This window comes from Capsicum annuum, chromosome 2 (genome assembly GCF_002878395.1).
Source record: "Capsicum annuum cultivar UCD-10X-F1 chromosome 2, UCD10Xv1.1, whole genome shotgun sequence".
Taxonomy (NCBI): domain Eukaryota; kingdom Viridiplantae; phylum Streptophyta; class Magnoliopsida; order Solanales; family Solanaceae; genus Capsicum; species Capsicum annuum.
In genome coordinates, this window is record NC_061112.1 from 137970617 (window position 1) to 137992300 (window position 21684).

General features: G+C 33.6%; 2 protein-coding genes and 1 non-coding gene across 4 annotated transcripts; all 3 read left to right on the plus strand.

Moving 5' to 3' along the window:
- The first annotated feature begins 11340 nt into the window (after positions 1–11340).
- On the plus strand, positions 11341–12032 carry LOC107859826. The gene has a single exon (XM_016704948.2). The coding sequence runs from the start codon at positions 11461–11463 to the stop codon at positions 11839–11841; it is 381 nt and encodes a 126-aa protein (XP_016560434.1). The 5' UTR covers positions 11341–11460; the 3' UTR covers positions 11842–12032.
- A 4190-nt stretch (positions 12033–16222) lies between these two features.
- LOC107859825 lies at positions 16223–18961 on the plus strand. Of its 2 annotated transcripts, none has more exons than XM_016704946.2 (4): positions 16223–17141; positions 17320–17631; positions 18431–18552; positions 18648–18961. In XM_016704946.2, the coding sequence occupies exons 2-4, from the start codon at positions 17398–17400 to the stop codon at positions 18784–18786; spliced, it is 495 nt and encodes a 164-aa protein (XP_016560432.1). In that variant the 5' UTR covers positions 16223–17141; positions 17320–17397; the 3' UTR covers positions 18787–18961. The 2 variants fall into 2 exon arrangements, with proteins under 2 accessions (XP_016560432.1, XP_047263128.1); XM_047407172.1 differs by having other exon boundaries at positions 16834–17141; positions 17229–17631.
- On the plus strand, positions 17722–17795 carry TRNAV-CAC. The gene has a single exon. It is a non-coding gene; the product is annotated as a tRNA-Val (tRNA).
- Positions 18962–21684: the final 2723 nt, after the last annotated feature.

Below are 21684 nucleotides of genomic sequence, written 5' to 3' on the forward strand. Positions count from 1 at the left end.
ATAATAATTTTATAATTTAAGCAGTCGTTTGGTGTGAGATATAAAAGAAAAATAGTTTCAGGATAAAATAAAAGATTATTTTATCTCGTGTTTGATTTGAGGTATTAGTTAATATCAAAACTTTTTATCCCATCATTTATTATACTGATGGGATAATTTATTTCATATACATGATGAGACAACTAATTTCGAATAATTCTGAGACAATAATTTCGAAATTAAATGTTCCAAGACAACTCTTTTACACCATACTAGGATAAATTATCCCATATATATGATGAGATAATTAATTTCAAACAATTCCAAAATAATAATCTCAAAATTAACTGTTTTGGAATAACTATTTTCCAATCAACCAACTTTTAAAATCTTCCACACCATTCAAAATGCTCTTCTTTTAAAACTTGATGCTAATTAATTTGAATTAGGGGATAAAGATATGCAAGTTGAAAGTTTTGGACATAATTTTTTTTTAAATAATGTTTGACGTTATATTTAAATGACTTTTTTTTTCTTTCTGAAGATTAGTTTCAAATTTTTAAAATAATTTTAATTAATTTTTTGACTGACTTTTTTTTAGTTACAAATATCTACCCTTTTCTCAATACATATTCAAAATTTCCCTTATGAGGATGATTGAATGGATTTTTTTAAGTGACTTATCCATATCTATAATCTATATCTATAATATATTAAAAGTGTAAAAGCCTTAGAAAAGTGATTTGAACTTTTTGCCCTTCATTAAAACTCTTTGTAATAGACAAAATAGTCTTTTCATATTTTTTTTTTTAATTTATAATATTAAACATTGACTAGAATAAATATATAAAATAAATTAAATTTAAAAGGTTTTCTACTTATAATAAATTCTTAAACTTATGCGTGACTTTTTTCCCAAAAATAAAAATCATCGGTTGACTTTTCCAAATAACAAAGTTCTTGTTTTGTATTTGGTTACAATACTATATTTTTCCAACAAAAAAAAAAAAGGTTTTGTTTTTGTATTTGGTTACAATACTGTACTTTTCCAAAATTTTTTTTTTAGAAGGTTTAGTTTTGTAACTTTTTGTCCTTTATTAAAACTCTATGCAATAGATAAAAAAGAATTTTTTTTTTCTTTTTTAAAAAAATTTTTATAATTTAATTTTGGTGTTATCCGGATTTTTTTTAAAAAAAAAAAAAAACAATCGGTTGACTTTTCCAAAATAACATGTTTTTGTTTTTGTATTTGGCCTTACTATTTCAATGTGTGTTTTCTCTTAGTTGATAACTTTACATATTATATATGAATTATACATAATCAACAATTTCGAATGGATTCACTCCTGCTGATAATTTTTCGTGTTTTCTCTTTCGAAAGAAAATTTTTGATAAAAAAATTGGATGAAACAAGCTTGTTGTTGGTGAATGAAACAACCAGAAAAATTGAAGGTTTATCTCTTTCTTTCTTTATTTAGACTAAAATTTTGTAGAACCTTTTATTATAAGAACAATAGAAAGCTCTTTTTATGTAATTAAGTCCGTCTGCATATTAATTGTTTATAGAGAAGTAACTTTACAGTTTCTAAGCTTAACAAACTATCTTGCAAAGCTCAACTCAACAAGACAACAACAGGCTCAGGTTTAAGTGAACAAAATTGGTGTGTCTAATGTTTTTTTAGCCCATTCACATTGTTCAATAAATATTTGAGTTGGAAGTATTACGCGGAGGGGAATTCAAAAGTTATATGTAAGTGAAAACCTATTCAAAATTTATATGTAAGTGAAAACCTAATTACATAGGATCTCATTTATTTGTATTTGATGAAGGTATTAATCTTAATCATTCAGATTTCTATTTAGCTATTGCAATCAAAACTTTTGACAGGCAACGGCAAGTATGAAAAGAAGGCGTATGTCTTGACAAGACACTTCGATGACAAGGTTGTTACCCTTCACCTTAGAGATCTACAGAGCCAAGCTTACTGAACTTTTCGAAGATCAAGCTGACTACATTAGCATACCAGTTGTGTGTCCTTACAAGCCTACTCACTATAGGTACTGTGAGAATAGAAATTCACAGTGGCTAATTTTTTTTACTTGATATACTAATTTATGTATTAGAGTTTTTCTTCCAATGTTTCGTATGTCGGGCGGTATCAGTGATCAAATGGTAAACGCAATGTATGTTAGTCATGTGTGAAAAGTAGGGCCGCATTTACATAATGTCTTGAAAGATGAACATTGAGAATGCAATCATAGTAGTAAACCAAAAGATATTATAAGGATATAGAGAAAATGGCCAAAAGATTGTCAAAGCTTTACCTCAAATCCCAACTACACACTTAATTTTCATGGGAGTCCTATCAACCCCCTGATCTATTTTTTCATGTATTTATTACCCCCTAAATGCTGAGCTGGTAACATAAACCAATTCATAATCCCTTCATATTTACACGCGTGGATCCCACGTCTTCCAGGTCATTTCTCTTCTAAAACTTAAATGGACCCATTATCACCCTTTCAACTTCCTCTCTCTTCTCTCCTCTCTCTTCCTTTCTTCCCTTGATGAATTTTCTCCCACCTTTACATACGAATTTAGCCTTTTTAATTTGTGAATCTTATGTTACTGATAAAGTTTTGTGGATTTTCGAAGATCAAGTCATCGATTGCAGCATTAACTTAGTAGAGGTAGTCGTTTTTCCCCTAAACTATTGTCATTGTTAGTTATGGTTTGCCCTAAGCATATGGTGACTGCTTAGGATGTGCAAAATAAGTTGTGTTTCTTGCTAAAAAAGTTGTCTAAGTTTTCAATTAATAACATATTAAGTTCTTAAGGACATCTCTACTTAGGGTTTTTATTAATGCTTTAGTGAGTTCATTAAAAATTAGGGTTTTTTTAGGATTTACTGTTAATCTGAAAAATAAAGCAATAAATTGTGTCGTAGTATGTTCATGTAACTATTTTGTTGTTTAGGTGTTCAATTTGTACCGAATAGAACAATTTTCATGTAATCAATTTTTATCTTTCTCATCTTACTCGCATAATGTGATAGAGATTAATGTGATATAAATTTATGTTTTTTCTTCATTGTTTAAGCATGATGTAGTTATATTAAAGTTTGTTGATGCTTGATTTTCGATAATATATCTGTTATGTTTCTTGTATTTATTGTCATTAGGTCAAACATGAGTGATTTTACTTTAATTATTCTAAGATGGTACCATGGTGGAGTGTTAGATTTAAGTAGTGGAGAACCGGTTTACAAAGGTGAAAAAATTACAGAATTCTTAGATGTTGATGTTGACAAGATGTCATATTTTGAATTGAGAGACTATATAAGAAAATTAGGATATAGCACAATATGCACCTTTAGTATTAAACCACCTAATAGTGGCATTTTGGTAGATGTGGACAATGATATGGATATTTTTTAAATGATGTGTTCCTTGGAAAATGGAGATGAAGTAGATGTATTTGTCAAGTATTTAGTGGATGAACCAATTGTTGTGGACCCCCTAAAATTCTTAGAAAATGGAAGTCTTGAGAATATGGAGGAATCTAGTGCATCTTTTGATAATAGGCCTAACTTTATGGTAGGTGAGGACCATATAAATGAGGGGAACCTTTTTACTTCTTTTTCAACTTCACCCCCTTGCACTACCACACCTCATTTCACTATTGCAGATAGTGCTACTGCATATAGTGCTTCAGCACTTACTGCTGCACCTAGTATTCCTACATCTACTACTGCACCTAGTGTTGCTACATCTACTGTTGCTCCACCTAGTGCTGCTGCAGCTAGTGTTGCTTCACCTAGTGCTGTTGCACCTAGTGTTGCTGCAGGCAGTGCTGCTGCAGTTGATGATATAGATGTTGGTCCTGCTGAAAATGATTTCTCAGAAGAAGAAGTAGAGAGTTCTGATTACTCTACTAAGGATAGTGTTGAATCAGACGAAGAATTAGTTGGAGATGATAATGATGAAGAGTATGGTAGTGATGTACATGAAGAGGTTAGGAAGTTGAGAGCTGAAAAGAGAAAGTTTCAAAGGAGGAAAAGAAAAGAGAGAGTACCAACTAACAATGTAGAGGTGCCAGTAGGTGAAGCATGACCAATGCAGAGGTATCAGTAGGTGAGGAAGGTTGGGTGGTGATGAGCCTTACTTTACAAGTTCTAATGAGGGTAGTTTTGAGTCAGATGAAGATGATTGTTGTGGTGATGAAGAACATGATGTGCTTGTATCTGGTAGGGCAATATCTATTAAGTTGTCAAGAATTAAAAGGCCAACAGCCCAGAAAATCATTCATGACCCAACTGCAAAGAAAGTTGTTTGGCAGTTGGGTATGGTGTTTAAAGATGTGAATAAATTTAGAAGAGCTGTGACTAAATATGCAGTAAAAAAGAGGGTTGCTATAGAGTAGTGGGTGAATAAACCAAAAAAGGCTAGAGTTAGATGCAAGGATGATTGTCCATGGCTTTTGTATGCAGATCTTGCTAATACCACAAATGACTTCATCATAAAAACTTACATTCCCAAACATACTTACAACAAGACAACCAGAAATTATTTGTGCAATGCAAAATTTTTAGCTGAAACTTCAGAGAGAGAATAATTGAGCAGCCAAATATAAGGGTATTCAATCTGCAAGAGTTGATAAGAAAAAAATTCAAACTATATGCTGGTAAGACTACTGTGAGAAGAGCAAGAACTAAAGTGTCGAAAGAATCATGCGTGATCATGCTGTGAAATTTGGAAGAATTCTTGGCTACAAGGATGAGCTACTGAGGACAAATCCAGGGACAAGTTGTGTTGTTAAACTTGGCAAGGCTAAGGCATGGGTACATTGTAGGAAGTGTATAGGTTTAGATGGTTGTTTTCTTAAAGGAGTTTGTAAAGGGCAATTGTTAGTTGCTGTTGGAAAAGATGGTAATAACCAGATGCTGCCACTTGCTTGGGCAGTAGTTGAAAAGGAAAACACAAACACATGGAGTTCGTTTGTTAGGTGCATAAAGGATGACCTAGGACTTGGAGAATGAGAAGGTCTCACATTGATTACAGATATGCAGAAGGTATGTATTCTGTATTATGTGTACTTATTTTTCTAGTTTAGCCAAGTAAATGTAATTATGTAGTAATTTTACCTTGTTTTATTGCATGTTTTGTATTGTAGGGACTGTTTACTGCAATTCAACAGGTGTTACTTCAATCTTAGCATAGAAAATGTGCAAGGCACATCTTAGCTAATTGGGATAAGGAATGGAGAGGTCTTCAAAGAAGACAACAATTTTGGAGGATAGTCAAAATTACATTTGAGTCTCAATTGAGGAAAAACATACCGAAGATGAAGTTGTTTGGTCCTGCAAAAATGATTGATGACTTAATGTACTTCAACATTAATTACTGGTGCAAGCTTTACTTCAACATTGAAGTGAAATATGATTCTGTAGATAATAACATGTTAGAGTGTTTTAATGCATTGATCTTACCAGCTAGGCACAAGACCATCATTATCATGCTTGAAGAAATCAGAGTAAAGCTGACGACAAGAATAGGCACTTTAAGGGAGTTTCCAAATACTTGGAAATCCAATTACTCTCCAATATGTTTAAAGGTTTTAGAGGAAAACATCACAGGTCTATGGATTGTACCATTCAGTTTAATGGAGTTGGTGGTTTTGAAGTGAAAGAAGGACTTTTTCAATATAAAGTTGATATTATCAAGAGGACTTGTAGTTGTAGGGTGTGGCAGTTAAAGAGCATACCATGTGCACATGGTGTAGCTGCAATATTATTCAAAAAGTACTCTCTGTATGAATATATTGACAGGTGCTACAGTAAGGAAACATATTTGCAGACTTATGCCAATGTTCTTCAACCACTTACAAATATGAAAATGTCGCCAGTTTCTTCAAACATTGCTGTTGCACCACCTGAAATCACAACACTGCCTGGCAGGCCAGCTAAGAATAGGAAGAAGGAAATTGGGGCAACAAAGAAGTCAGGAAAATTGCCTAAAACTGGACTAGCAATGACATGTAGTGTGTGTTGTGTTAGAGGCCACAACAAAAGGGGTTGTCCTCACAGAGCACCATCAGCAAAACCAACTGCACCAGCAATAGCAACAGCTACTGTTTCAGGCAGGGAAAAAGGCAGACCAAAGGTAATTTTTTCACTTGAATTCATTATGTTATACCAGTATTCTAATTGTTAACATTCTTTTTTAATATGTAGAAAACTCCAACAGAAGCAACTAATGCTTCTCCTCAAGGAAAAAAGGATGGTTCAGGCAGGGGAAGATGAAGACCAAAGGTAATTTTTTCACATGAATTCATTATGTTATAACACTACTCAAGTTGTTAACATTTTTTTTATATGTAGAAAACTCCACCAGAAGCACCTAATGCTGCTCCTCAAGGAAAAAGTAATGGTTCAGGCAGGGGAAGAGACAAACCAAAGGTATATTATGCTTGAATTTAGTTATAATTTTCTCAATTCATAACATTCCTTTTATATTTATAGAAAACTTTATTAGAAGCCATTACTGAACCTCCACAAGCAAAAAAAGAAAGAGGGAGACCCAAAAAAACAATTTCAGTAGGTGCTACTGCAACTCCTCTACCTATAACACCTCCAGTACCTACTATTTTTCCAACATCCTCTTCTGCACCTCCTGATTTTTGTACATCATCTTCAATAGCTGGAATTACAAAAAGAGAAATGGGTAGTGGTAGGGGAAACACTGCTCCATTCAAAAGGCAAAGAGTAGTAGGAATAGGTGTGTTTCAAGTTGAAAATGGCTTTAAAGTCCTAAATGTAAGTCTCTTACTTTGTTATATCATTTGTAAATTATAAGTCATTGATATATGTTGATTCTTAAACTTTTTTATCCTTTCCTGTAGCCTGGCATGCCTAGCAGTAAGATATACTCTACTGGTCAAGAAAAGGTGGCAAGATCAGCTGATGTAACTGGTGACATTGGTTATACACCAAGTAGCATCAGTAAATTAAAATGGAATGGCCTATCAGCAATCTCAACAAGAAAACTACAAGAACTTAAAGAGAATAGAAGAAAGAATAAAGTGGGAAGTAGTTCAAACCATCCAAGTCAAAATACCGTTTCTTCACAGTCCAACATGCCATAAAAATTGCAGTGTTGTTGATGTATTTTAATCGCTGTTTTAAGTTAGTTCAGTTGACATGAAAACAATTTTATTTTTGTGTTGAAAAATAATTTAAGCACTGTATTTTGTTGACTAATGTTGCCTAATGGTTAGGCATTATGAATGTGAATATATTTTGGTATGAATGATGATGTGTGAAGTTGGAATATTTTATTGTTGAATGTTGTCATTAGGCATTTTGTTGTGTTGTTTAAATGGTGGTGATGTTGCTATAATGTTAACACAACATTACCATTGCACTATCTAAGCGTAAAGAAAAACATACCATTAGAATAGTGCTTTGCCTAAACAACATTATCATTACACCAGTTTGTACGTTTAAATGACAGCAACACAATACACAACTTTGCAAGTGTAAACAATAACATTGCAACAACACAAGACACAACAAGTGTAAACAATAACATAGCAGCAATACATGACACAATTTTGTAACTGTAAGCCACAACATAGCAATGCCACAAGACACAATTTTATAAGTGCAAACAATAACATAGCAGCAGCACAACAAACATCAGAAGTACAACAACGCAAAAACAAACATATGGAGTACGACTAGTCAAAAGACAACGTAACATAGCATAATCTGATATATTTAGAGAGAGGTATACAAAATTTACACCATATTAGACCTGATCTAGCAACTACTTTTAGTTCATTTGCTGCTGATGAACATAACAACAACAAAACTCAAAATACATAAAAAAATCTTCCTATTGAACCTACACCATCTTCATCTTCCATTGTGCCTCTTCTCCCACGTCAAGTTATCAATTTGGACCTGTTTAAGCCATAAGTCTTCTTCTAACTCATTGATTTTGTTCACCAATCTTGGAATGATAAAATTTGATCTTTGATCCACTTTTTCTTTGTCCCTCCATAGAAAAAAATTACATCTTTGAGACTGAAATTTTTTGTAGAAATCAGTACGTTAACATAATTTGAATATAAAGTAACAACAAAATACAATGCAAAATACATACACCATAGTAGGGGCAAGACCAAAATCTTCTTCCCGGATTAGACTTCGACCAAGAGGTTTGCAAGTCAAGCAAAATACCATGTTTGCATCTCACAACAACATTGAGCATTGGGTCTGATTCGTCCATACAAAGTTTATTCAATTTCGAATTTGTCATTTCATGAATTCCGACAAAATCTATCATCAAATTACAAACCCTAAATTAAGAGTTGAACAAAATTACAAAACAAGACTCCAAGAATTCAAGTAGAAAATGAGATTAAAATCTAAAACATAGGTTACAGAAATAAATAAATAAAAAATAGAGCAAGATGAAGGCAAATGGTGGACAAGGAGAAGAGTGTTATAAAGAAGAGGAAGAAGACCGTTGGAAGAGAGAGAGAGAGCCATTTTTCATGATTTATTTCATAAAAAAATCAATTAATGATGTGTATTATACATGTGGAAGGGTAAACTATTACTTTTGGAGTTGTTGGAATTGAACCAACGAGTCTAGAGGGGGTGTTCTCACCTTCCGTGCCAGCTCAGCATTTGGTGGGGTAATAAATACATGAAAAAATAGATCAGGGGGGTGATAGGACTCCCATGAAGATTAAGTGTGTAGTTGGAATTTGAGGTAAAGCTTGAACGGTCTTTTGGCCATTATCTCTAAGGAGATATGAAGTTATTCTTTCTCTTTTTTACTTTTTTAAAAAAAAACTTATGGAGTAATCATGTGTGTGTTTTTCTTTTGGTTTAAATTTTTATAAGGATCAAATTGTTTTTATTTTATATCATAAAAAAGGAGTACATTTCATGAAATATATGAGTCCTAAAATATAGTAAAATAGATATATAAAAAAAAATTAAGAATCCTAAAATATATGGTGCGCTTACATAAAGCAACAACTTGTGCCTTATTGCACTTCACAACAACACAAATAGTCCTACAAGTAATTAATTTAACTTCTTTTACAAATTAGTTCTATTATTTATCTATCTCAAATTTAAAATAAACTATTCCGATATTGCTTTAGTTATATCCTTTCATTCTTGTTTTTTACCTTTTTGGTATAAGTTGAAATACGTTGCATTTTAATCATACTGAAATATATGTAATAACTTTACTCTCGTGTTTTTTCTATTTGAAGAAGAGATACGGTTGTAATTAGCTATTGGAGTTCACAATTCCTAACTCCTTTTATTTTACCTAAACTAAATTTTATAATAAAATACCTCGACAAGTTTTTCTTCTCATGCAGTTGAAGTAAACTACTCTGAATTCATAAATTTATCACCCATCATCGTTGTACACGTGCAACGCACGTACTCTAAATTAGTAAGATAAAAAATCTAAAAGTATTCTTGGTTTTTACTTAACGCTTTTAATAATAAAAAAATATTTAAAAGTCAAACGAATTTAAAAATAAGTTAATCCAAACACCTTTTCATCTTTTTTTCTTTTGATCTAAACTCCAACTTAGGACCCGTTTGATAAAGAAAATCCAAAACATATTGTCTTTATTTAATATTTTTAAAGTTAAAAATAGAACTGAAATTGTGTTTGTCCGTGATATTTTAGAAATGAAGTATTTTTGAAGTTTAAAAATATGAAAAGTGAAAATATTTTTTTTAAAAAAATAAAATTTTATAAAAGTTGAGTTATTTTATGAAAATAAAATATTAGATAACTTTTAAAAAATAAAAAAATGCAGAAAGTGAATCAAAAAAAAATATATTTTCAGATATTTTTCAAAAATTCAAATATTATGATAATATATTTCAAAATATTTATAATTAAATAAATATTTTATAATAAAATAAAAATATATTTCAAAATAATATGAATAATATTCTGAATGCCTATTTACTTCGGGAGTCCTTTGTGATAAGAAGGTGCCCCCGAAACTAAAAGAACTGTTCTACAGAGTGGTAGTCCGGACGATTATGTTGTATGGAGGAGTGTTGACCAGTTAAGAACTTCCATATCCAAAAGGTGAAGGTAGTGGAGATGCGAATGTTGCGATGAATGTGTGGACATACTAGGAAAGATAGGGTGAGGAATGAGATTATTCGGGAGAAGGTGGGAGTTGCCTTGGTGGAGGATAAGTTGTGAGAAGTAAGGCTACGTTGGTTCGGGCATGTGATGAGGAGGGCCCTGATGCTCCAGTGCGCAGGTGTGAGACTCTGGTTAGGGATGATTTTAGGCGGGCTAGAGGTGGACCAAAGAAATATTGGAGGGAGGTGATTAGGCATGATATGGAGCAATTACAGCTTACAGATGACTAGGAAAGTGTGGAGGAAGTGAATTAGGATAGAGAGTTAGGGGGTGGGAGCGCTGAGGTAGTAATAGGAGAGTGCTCCTTTGGGTCTGGAGTTTCTGATTCGTAGTGTTGTGGCTGTAGTTTGGGGCTAGTGGTGTTGGCTTTTTTGCATCCCATACTAGTTTATTATGCACTTATCTTTTGTGTTTGTTAAATGGTTAGTTGTTTTTGTGTACCATACTAGTTTATATGCGCCTACGTTTTGTATTTGTTATACTGTTATTGGTCCTAAGCTGGGGGTCTATCAAAAACAGCCTCTCTACTTCTCTTGAGGTAGTGGTATGGTCTGCATACACTCTACTCTCCCCAAACCCCACTAGGTGGGAATACACTGGATATGTTGTTGTTGATTCTGAATGCCTACTTAACCACTCTTATCATTTAATTTTGATTTTTTAGGAATGACTTGTCTAAAAACATTACTCCAATTACTTCCTCCGTTCCATTTTACTCGTCCCAAATTTTCTAATTTGTTGTCCTAATTTACTTGTCCTTTTTTACTTATCAAGACAAAATAGTTTTTTTTCTCATAATTGATTACTTTTTATTATTAACATTTTTTTACTTATCAAGACACAATAGTTTTTTTTATTATACTTTTAGTGTAATTAATTACTCCTTATTATTAGTATTCTTGAAAAATGTTGTAAAAAAAGTATCATTAAAAGTACATCATTAACAATATAAATGATGCTTTGGTATTAGCGATCCATCAATATTGAAACTAAAAATAAGACACAATTAGGAGGGATAAAATGATAAAATTATATTACCAATTATTATTTTTTTAATAGCTATTCATTCTAATTTAGGACGGATAAAATGGGACGGAAGGAGTAACAGTTAACCCAATTCCCGATAACAAAGAAATTCCAGTCCTTGCCGCCTACCTTCTTGTTCTAGATTTACCCGACTTCTCAACGCCTTCCCCTATTTCACGCTAACGCGTTTTCCACACTTCATAAAAACCCCTTTCGACCTTCCCTTAGTCGAACCCTCCTCGCCCGAAAAACATGGCATCAATCTACAGTTGTAAAGAATGCAATACGAACTTCAATCTCCACACTAATTGTCTTTTCCCACCTGATTTTTACTTCGAAGCAGGTAACAAAGGCACTCTATCTTTTTCAGCTGTTGATACATCCAAATTCAAGTTTGAGAAAGAGGATAAAATCAGACCTTTTTTCGAGACTCTTGATTATTGGGGAATTCAAAGGAAAAGGACGAAGATGATGTGTGTGAATTGTGGGAAGATTGTGGGTTATGTGTATGATGATGGGCCGCCCATGACTGATAGTCCGGGTCAGTTTCATTTTGGACCTAGTCAGGTTATTCCTAGAGCTGCTAGGTATAGGTTAAAGAATAAAGCTTTGAAGATTACTACTGAGACTTGACATGGGGTTTGTTTTTTTAGTTTTTTTTTTTTTTTTTTTTGGGTCAGTTTCTAGATTTTAGGGTTTGTATATGGATTTATGAGGTGTATGATGTTTGTGCATATGAGATTTTGATTTTTGTGATTTGTTTCATTTCGTGTAAATGTTCATACTGGATGAATAAAAAGATTTGGATCTTTTGACTTTCTTTACAGAATTTTTAAGTAGCTGAAATTAAGTTCTGTTTAAGAGAAAGATGGAAGCTAAGGACCCCTTTTGTTTTGTTTTGTATGCTGGTATTAGAATTTGAAAATATTGTTGTGAGAAACGTTTAGAATTAGTGGGCTTCAAATGCTTTGAACTGTTTCTTGCGTTTGGCTAGGAAGGATGATCTTGCCGTTTTAATGTTTACACCCTTTATGATCAACCACCAACTTTTGTTGTGGACCTGCTTTCCACAAGATCAGCAAGGTTACTTATCCTGCTGTTTTGTAACTGAGATTCCTGACTCAATGTCTGCTTGATTAACAACTCACAACACTGATGCTGGGAAGTTCCTCTTCTGTGTTACCCTACTTCTGTACTAGTGTAGTGAAGGAACAAAATGTAGTCACGGTTCCTCCTTTGCTTCGGTTACCACTTTTGTAATAGGGAGCTCCCACAAGATATGTATCCCTATACTCCTTGCAAGTTTTATACCATAGTTTCTTTTTGTGATTTAGATAATTAGATGTACATAGGCTCCTAACTGCAGATACCCTTACTCATTATACTGAAAAAGCTAGTAAATTAACGATTGCCAACTAATTTTGTGGCACTCTCTTTGTATATTTAACATCTCTGATTATTGCAACGATTTTCTTCATTGGGGAAAAGAGGCACAGCCAGTGATTGTCCTGTTTATTTTAGTTTTTTCCTTGAAAGAATTGAGTTTGATGCTATAGTCAATGGAAGTCCGTGTCAAATAGCCACACAAGTTTTTTCTCCCTGGTGAGACCTCCTTCCATGCAAGTGCCCTCTGGCACTGATAAGTTGATTTTGCTTCTAAGAAATTAACTTTGGTCATTTAATCCTTATTGTTCTTGTTGGCATTCAGGGTCTTTGTGACATGGAAGATGTTTCTCCACGACCTCCTTATTGAGGTCACACATGAATGTACACATGTATGCTTGCTTGGTAATTGGTGTGCTATTTTATGGTCTTATTCAAGATTTTCTGTTTGTGATTCCTTTTATTCGGAATGTTCCCCCTATTTAGCTAATATCTAGGATATTTGATGATCTATTTTCTGATTGCCATTTCAATCATTACCTATAGAAATTTGTCTTGATCTTCTATCTCTTGTTATATTGCCATAAAAGGTTCATTATTATAGTAGTGTAGTAGGAATAAAAGAAGGGTGATCTGATTTTATAAGTTATTGTTTATTTTGACAGAACAAGACCACTGCGAACTTTTGGTGTAATATAGTTTTATGAGTATTTTCTAGTATAGGGAGCTGTAGACTCTGCCTTTTCCTTCCTAGCTGTGTCCACTACGTCCACCGGAGAAGGAGAAGCAAATTGTTTTGTGAGACGATCTGCATGCTATTAAAAAATATAGAGCACTTTTAGTGTTAAGAGAACCCAAATTATTATATAATTGATTGAGATGGATCTAATAGAGCAATATACATAGTGATCATTCATGTAGCTGACCCCACCTTGATTGGATTGAGATGTAGTTGTTGTCGTTATTTTGATCGTCGGCTTGCATAATTATTAGTCATCTTATCTGGATTTCTTCTGAAAGATATAATTATAAGCCAACTGATGGAGGTTAAACATCTGAAATGTTTTTGTTTGCCCCAAATTTATCGGTAAAGTTTTGCCTTGTAGTCTGCAGGCTCATAGGGTGTTGAGGAGTTGGCTCTCCCAACAATACAGAAACAACAAGAAGATCCCAGTGTAATCCTGCAAGTGGGGTTTTGGGGGTGGGTGGGTGGGTTGGGGAGGGTAGGATGTACGAAAACCTTACCCTTACTCTCGTGGGGTTAGAGAGGTTGTTTTCGTTAGACCGTTGACCTTAAGAAGTGTAGTAAAACAGGATAAACAAGAAAATAATAACAACAGAATAACAAGATAAACAAATTGACAACAAAATTGAAGAATAAGGTACTAGGTAAGACTACTAAAAGAAGTGAGAAGAGGAGACTAGCTCCCTGGCTCTTCCTTGCAAACTTTTACCCTAATCTGTGATCTCCAAACCTTCCTATCCAGCACAATGTCCTCTTTAAGCTAAAGAACCCCCCTCCCAAAAAAATAAATAAAAAAAATCCTCTTCTTCACATGCCCGAACCGCCTCAGTGTCACTTCCCTCATCTTGTCCCCATGGTGGTCACTTCCACCTTATCTTGTATAACTTTGATACTAATCTCGTCTCTTATTTGGGGGGTAGGGGTGGATTATATATTTACTTCATAATGAACATCAGGTTCACACATGCGTATGTTTGTGCGGAGAAAAGAAAGATTCTATCAGCCAATTCCAGAACAATAATGAATCCTCTCCGAGATAGAATGGGGGAGTTGGGTGGGAAGTAAGGTAAAATTGTAGCAATGTTGATCGTAGTAGTTGTAACTTTACGAGATCTTGATGCAGACATGTACCGAGGCAATTAGCTGTCAGGATCATGGCTGGACAAGATTAATGTTGAAGTTTCAATTTATGTATATTTATCTCTTTGAGACACAGGCTATGATAAAGTTTCTTGATCAAAGGGATTGTGCTATTGACCACTGCCATAAATTTCTGACATCAATATCATTCCAAGCGTTTTAACTCCACCGGTAATGAAATGGTGTTCATTGTTGCGTAGCAAAGGAAACTTGTAGCAAGACACAAAAGAGAACGTGTAGTGGAGGTTATACCGTCCAGTTAATTGGTGAAGTCATACCAAACTGCTGAACTAAGGACAAGGTAAATTAAATTAGTGGTTTAGAAGTCTGGATCAATGACATACTCTTCTGACCTTTACCCTGAGATTTTTGAAAGTTTGGCAGTATCATGTTTAGCTCAATTGTTGCTTCTGCAGTATGGCTCTGGCTAATCCATGTTATTGGCTTACTCTTTTACACATCAAACCTGTTAATCCTCCAGCAGCTGAATTCATCAGAGTTTCCAACATTCTAAAATCTTACGAACACCTTTATGCTTGTGTCTACTAGTTAAATTGTCCATTTGATGTTAGTTTCTGCATATAGTGGAGTCTCACCCTGTCTTACTGTACGATCTGAAAGTTCTGTTTGAACAATAGCTACTAACCAAAACCTTAGAGTTTCCAAATTCAGTTTTTGGAAAATTCAAGCAGAATTTTGAGCTTTCAATATTATGGAATGATAAAGTCTGGAGAAGCCAAAAAAAAAAAGACAGAAGTTCATATAGATATTCAACACCGAGCAAGAATCCTATTGAAAAACAGTCACTTGGGACTCTGATAATGAAGCAGAGTGAAGTCGATGTGTAGCTGACAGAAAAAAAAGCTAAAGAAGATTGCTGCACTGCATTCACTACTAACACCACCAACATAAAGGTTTCCTTGTAGCAGGAAACTATCAGTTGAGCAGATGGCTGCAGCAAGCCTGACCAATAAGGAGGTTGCTAAAATATTGGAAGCAGAAGCCCAGGACTGAGGAAGATCACTTCCTTGATGCCATTTAAGGTTGCAGGTCGAATATCGGGACAGACAAATCTTTCGGTGAGGTTTCAACAATCCAAAAACGAGTCTCTCGGTGAGGTTTCATATCTATTTCATTAGAGACAGCACTAGAACTTACAGATTGGTAAATTTTGATAGATGAATCATTGTACATTCACCTTGAGGACGACTTCAACAAAAACAATCTGATTCTTTTCAGGAGGTTGATTGTTTAAGGATCTTTTGTCCTGCGTATCATTTGTTAACACCCTACAGCTTCCCTCTATCAAGGGCTCACCGTGATTCTTGTCTTAATTGCTGTAATTGTTTTTTTATTTTCTCTCAATTTAAAATTAGGCATTCAAAGTGGTGAAGAAGTAGGAGATCAGTCGAATCATACAATTTATAACTTACTGTACAACTTTTCCATCTCAGAAGAGTTACAGAAATTATCAAGTTCTAAATTTCTTTCTTTATCCCCCAAATAAGATTCCTTAGAAAGTCAACTTGATCCAGAGGGCCAATTGTTATAAGTTTGAAGGACCATCCAATAGTGGTTGCTTTTCATTCTATACTAACCTGCCTCCAAAAGCAAAAAAGTGATCTGCGAATTTCAAGTCCGTGTTCTTTATTGATTGGTTGGGCCACAAGCCCACAATATGTGGGACTATACCTTGTTATGTTCTCTCCGTTGAATATTTTACATGAAAGCGGAAGAAGATATGCTTAAGCTACTCTTTGCTAAAATCAACTATGACTATGATCTTTTTGTTTTTGATCTCCTTTCCTTCTTCATTGGCTCATTCTATTGCACTAGTGTGATTTGAACAATCAAGATTAATGTAGAAATTGTACGTTAATTCGACGAACAATACCACTGACAAAAAAAGTCAGCCACCGACAATTACTTAGACACTACTGGTGCATATGCTTGCTTATATTGATCCATCAAGAACCAGTCAAGCCAATGGTACCAGTTGAATTATGGGATTATTTCAATTAAACACCCCATAAATCAGAACTTTTGGTGTTCATTCTCTGCCCGTCACTTCATCACTGCTCAAGGTTTATCTCCGATAAGATGTGCTGACAAAGAAAAATAGAGTTACCGTGAGAGGATTGAGGAAATGTTTAAATATATACGATTTGAATACAAGAAAATAATTAATGAGAAAATGTTTAAATATATACGATTCGAATACAAGAAAATAATCTTATAAAGATTTTTCGTGTTTCGTTAAATTTAAATTCGTGCATATTGTTCAGTATTGGAGTCAAAAGTATCCGGCCAATATCATTTTTAGCATTGCACTTTGCGATGGAAACTGTGTTGCTTTTTAGAAGAAATTTGCAGCATGACACACAAAAAGACAGAGACGATATTGGTGGTTAACTGATAGCACCCCACCAAATTGCTGACATAAAGGATAAAGACAGGCCGTTTTCTTAGTTAATTGAGCAAGTGGCCTAAAGGTCTTCTATCAGGGTCATATTCTATCGACATTTATCATAAATATATATCCGCAAGTTTTCCATAATCAAGCACAGAGATTCCTTCCAAGTTTTCAAAGGCGTCCAGTTCAAGTATCAGCAATTTCTGCAGCATAACTCACTGTTATTTGCCGATTCTATTGTACATCAAACCTGTAAGTACTCCCGACTTTAATTTTGTTCCCAAAGTTGTGTATCTATCCTGATTTTTGTTTGTTGGTATGGTGGACTCGACCAACTAGTCTTTAGATCGGGGGGTCTCAATCTATAGTCATATTGAGGGTCAAGTTTTGGTTGAGAATTAACCAGTAAGAATCTTTGTGGTGGTTGTAGTGCGTACACGGTACGCTCATCATCTCATAATCTTGAAAGCTCAAGCTTCTAAATCCGGCAAGAATATCTTCTGGAATCATGAAGCAAAGGGAAGGGAAAAGTTTAGCAGATGGAAAGAAGTCAAAGAAGATTGCTCTACCACCTCCACCACCACCACCAACATCGAGGTTTCTACTTGGCAGGAAACTGGCAACACAAAGCCTGACCAAACAGGAGATTGCCAAGTATTGGAAGCAGAAGCGCAAGACAGAAGAAGAGCACTTCCTTGATGCCATCAAAGCTGCAGCCAGAATCAGGGCGCGCAATCTCTCGGTAAAGTTTTCTTATCCATTTATCAAAGTAGTATTAAAATCGTAAAAAGATGTACTAATTTTTTTTTAATAGATGAATCATGTTAAGCAAGTCTGGGTGGTGTAGTTGGTTATCACGCTAGTCTCACACACTAGAGGTCCCCGGTTTGAACCCGGGCTCAGACATTTCCTTTTCCTCATCCGGTCCATCTCCGGCTTGCCATAAATCTTTGTAAAGCATTGAAGGTGGGAGAGAGGTCAAAATCGCACTGCAACTTTTCCATACTTTTAATAGATTATAGTAAGAAATATTGAGTGTTCCACTTTCTTTGCATATTGTCCTACCATTAAGATTCCTTAAAAGTCTTGCTCATCCGAAAGGGCCAATAATAATAGTTAATTGGTGGACAACTACTTTACTTCTATGCCCATAAGCAAAAGCTTATTACGTACGTTGCATTATTATATATACATGGTCCCAGTAAGTCCACTAAAACATGGAATTGTAAAAAAAAATGTTTTGGATGAATATCCATTGGTATTTTCTGGCTCAGTTGGAATATAAAATAAGTCAAAGAGATTCATAAGCTGCAGTTTCTAATGAATATAGCCAATGATTATGACCTAGAAACTCTTACAGAAATTGTGAAGATGATTTTGGAACTTATACTATTAAAGAGTAGATATTGACAGCAGGTCAATTTTGACAACTCTCTTTCTCTGTCATTTGCTTTTGGCAACTGATGTACAAATAGAGCCCATCTCCTGATCGAGTCCATTATTTCGTATTAACTTGCTTACATATTATCTGTTGTATTAAGGCGGAGGATTACAAACACTTCGTGTATTCCTTGAAAGCGGATGACGACGCCGACATAGTACCTAAGAACATATCTGAAATGGACGAGAACATGAAGGAGAAAAGAGTTGGTATAAAGGACTGGTAAGTATTAGAAAAACTTTTAACAAAGTGAGACCCAACTATGTACTTTCAAGTAGTCAAACAAGCAGGGCTGCTCACATATTTGAGACTTGCAGGTGGACTAAGAGCAAATATGCATATCTAAACCAGCCTGCTCTGAAGTCCATGGAACGCCACTGCTACACTTATATTCCGCAACTGTATTGCTACAAGGCACCACAACCACCAGTTGCAAGCACTTTTGGGATCTTCTAGGCCATTCATGTTCCGTTCACGCACACTCTCATATATATATATATATATATCATTGTTTGTTCAGTGTGTGATCCTCGAAGGAAGTGTCATGTGATCATTGAAATTATTGTATTGGGGTTTTTAACTACACTACTCTTGTGATGGAAATTGCTGTCAATAAATAATTGTTCTACTACTGTTATATGCTCCATCTAGATATTCAGCTTTCTATTCATGCAAGTTTTTGCTGAACAATTTATTGCAGCTGCTATTATTTTTTCCAGATAGTACTATCATGATCTAGTGTCATTAGGAAAATCACCGTCAGTACAGTCCAGGGTTATGGTGAGATGGATAAGATCCGTCCATTCTTGATTAGGGTCTCTCCCTTTAATAAGATTTACGCGGTACGAATCTAATTATTTCAGGAATAATGAGAAAAGGCTTGTGATAATGACCTCTTACCCACTTCTAAATGGGTGTCAATTTACGAAGTATGTATATAAACATGTATAACGTATCTATGTTGAATTGGTATATAATTGTGTTTTCGTGTACTACAATTATTACGTGACAATATAAGTAAGTTGCGCAAATTAAAATCATTTTTGTTTTGAACTCAATGCCTACATATATAAATAATTTTATATTGTCCGCTCATTTTAAAAATACTTAAAATTAACTATTATTCAAAAGCCACATTCAAACATCTAATTGGAGATCGAAGACATAACAAATAAAATTAACAACTATAAAATAAGTAAGATAGATAATTTGCTAATTAAGTTAAATTAAATTTAATTAAATTAAATTTAATTAAACTATAGATAGGAAATTGCACTGATATATCATTTATTTTTAGCCCATAGTCAATTAAATCCAGCTATTGCATCTTACTTTTCAAAAGAGTTAGGTTGAGGATGGAAGTTGAGTATAGAAATTTTGCAAAATAATTACTTCCTCCGTCCATCTCTACTTGCTTAGTATATTACAAATAGTTATCCACCTTTATTCGTTCAGTTTAAAAGTAGGATCGTTTGGTTTGAGGTATAAAAAATTCAAGAAATAAGGTATTCCAGGATAAAATAAAAGATCACTTAATCCCTTGTTTGGTTGGGGGATTAATCCAACCCGGAATAATTTATCCTACCATTTTCCCCTTAATGATGAGATAACTTCTCCCATATACATGTTGGGATAAGTTATCCCGGAATAACTAATCCCGGTATTAGTTATCCTGGGATAACAATTTCCCAACCAAACGACCCTAGATAATTTATCATTTTGCATCAATTTTTCTTTATTATTAAATACTATTCGATTTTCAACATTTCTATAACTTATACTAATTAATAAGCGCTATAGTAAACTTAGGGGTCGTTTGGTGTGAGGTATAAGAGATAACTAGTCCCGGAATAAAATAAAGGATCATTTTATTCCATATTTGGTTGGGAGTATTAGTCAATATCGGGATGACTTATCCCACCATTTACACTATAGTGATGGAATAAATTATCCCATATGCATGGTAGAATAAGTAATCTTAAATAATCTCAAAATTAATTATTCCGAAATAACTATTTTCCAACCAAACTATCCCTTATTGTTTTTTTTTCTAAAGAGTGCACCAAATAAACAGAGACATGTAAAGATAAGATTTGATAAAAGAAAATTGGATTAACCTTTAATCATTACTCCGTACTGCTTAGGTTTGGTATGCAGTTATTAGCTAATAATTCCAGCTTGCTTCCTACTAATACTCATCGTCTCGAATTATATGTCATGTTTTTTCTACATATCTCTTACAAAAATTAATTAGGAAGAGTTTTGACTATTTTATTCTTTTTTGTGTTTCAAGATATACTTTTTTTAATTAAAATTCTATTTATGTGACATCATGCCATAATTTATGTGTTTATAGTCTTTAAAAACAATTAAATAAAATGGAAAAATGAATAATTTTATTTTGAACTTCCAAAATGCACATAAATTTGAAAAACTAATTTTAGAAACCAGAGAGTTTGAAACCGTGGGTGTATCAACTTAATTACCTCCTGGTTTCGACGTAATAATGCTGACTTTAAATAAGGAATAAAGTTATTCAAAAGAAAACACTATTGCATGAAAGAGACTCATTATTTTGTTAAACATATATAAATAAATTAATTAATCAAAACACTTTTTTTCCACTTTGTTAAACCAAGTTTTTCTTTGACAACTGTAAATTCATTCTTAGTTCTTTAATGCAACTAATTGATTTAAAGAAATCTCTTTGTTATTTATTCTACTCGAGTTATAATCAATTTCTCTTATTGATTTGCTTCAATCAAATACTTTCTTTGTTCAATTTTAATTGTCGCTTTAGCTAAAAGATAATAAATACCAAGAATAATTTATTGTAGTGGACTAATTTTCTCTTTGTAGTGGATTAATTTTCTCTCAAATATTGTATGTACGTTTTTAATACTAATGATATAATTGAAAACAATTGTTATTTTTAAATTTTAAAATTTAAATATGTTTAAGCGGTAGTTAAAATTGGACGGAGATCGAAAGATATAAAGGGACTAGACAAGTTGAAATTTAATAGTATTCTGAGAGAATCTTTGAAATTAAAACAATGAAGATTATAAACCTATTTGACCTATAAACCTATAAACTCATTTGACCTATAAACCCTTTAACATTTCTCTATTTTTTCATTGATTCATAACAAAGATGATTCAAAATCTGATGTAAAAGAGTAATGACTATCTACAAAAACGAAGATATGTACAAAACACAATCGCCCCACATAAATGTTTTGAAGTTTTCAAAAAGAAAATGTGGCCATAGCAAATGTAGTGGTCTACCACTTAAAAGAAACATTTTGGGGAGGTTTGATAAATATGACTTATTTGCATTTGATATTATATCAAA

Excerpts from the sequence above, each read along its gene's own strand:
- LOC107859826 (XM_016704948.2), top strand. The coding sequence starts at position 11,461 with ATGGCATCAATCTACAGTTGTAAAGAATGCAATACGAACTTCAATCTC.
- LOC107859825 (XM_016704946.2), top strand. The coding sequence starts at position 17,398 with ATGAAGCAAAGGGAAGGGAAAAGTTTAGCAGATGGAAAGAAGTCAAAG. Across the intron at positions 17,632-18,430 it reads TCAGGGCGCGCAATCTCTCG|GCGGAGGATTACAAACACTT; the intron begins GTAAAGTTTTCT and ends TGTTGTATTAAG. Across the intron at positions 18,553-18,647 it reads AGAGTTGGTATAAAGGACTG|GTGGACTAAGAGCAAATATG; the intron begins GTAAGTATTAGA and ends TGAGACTTGCAG.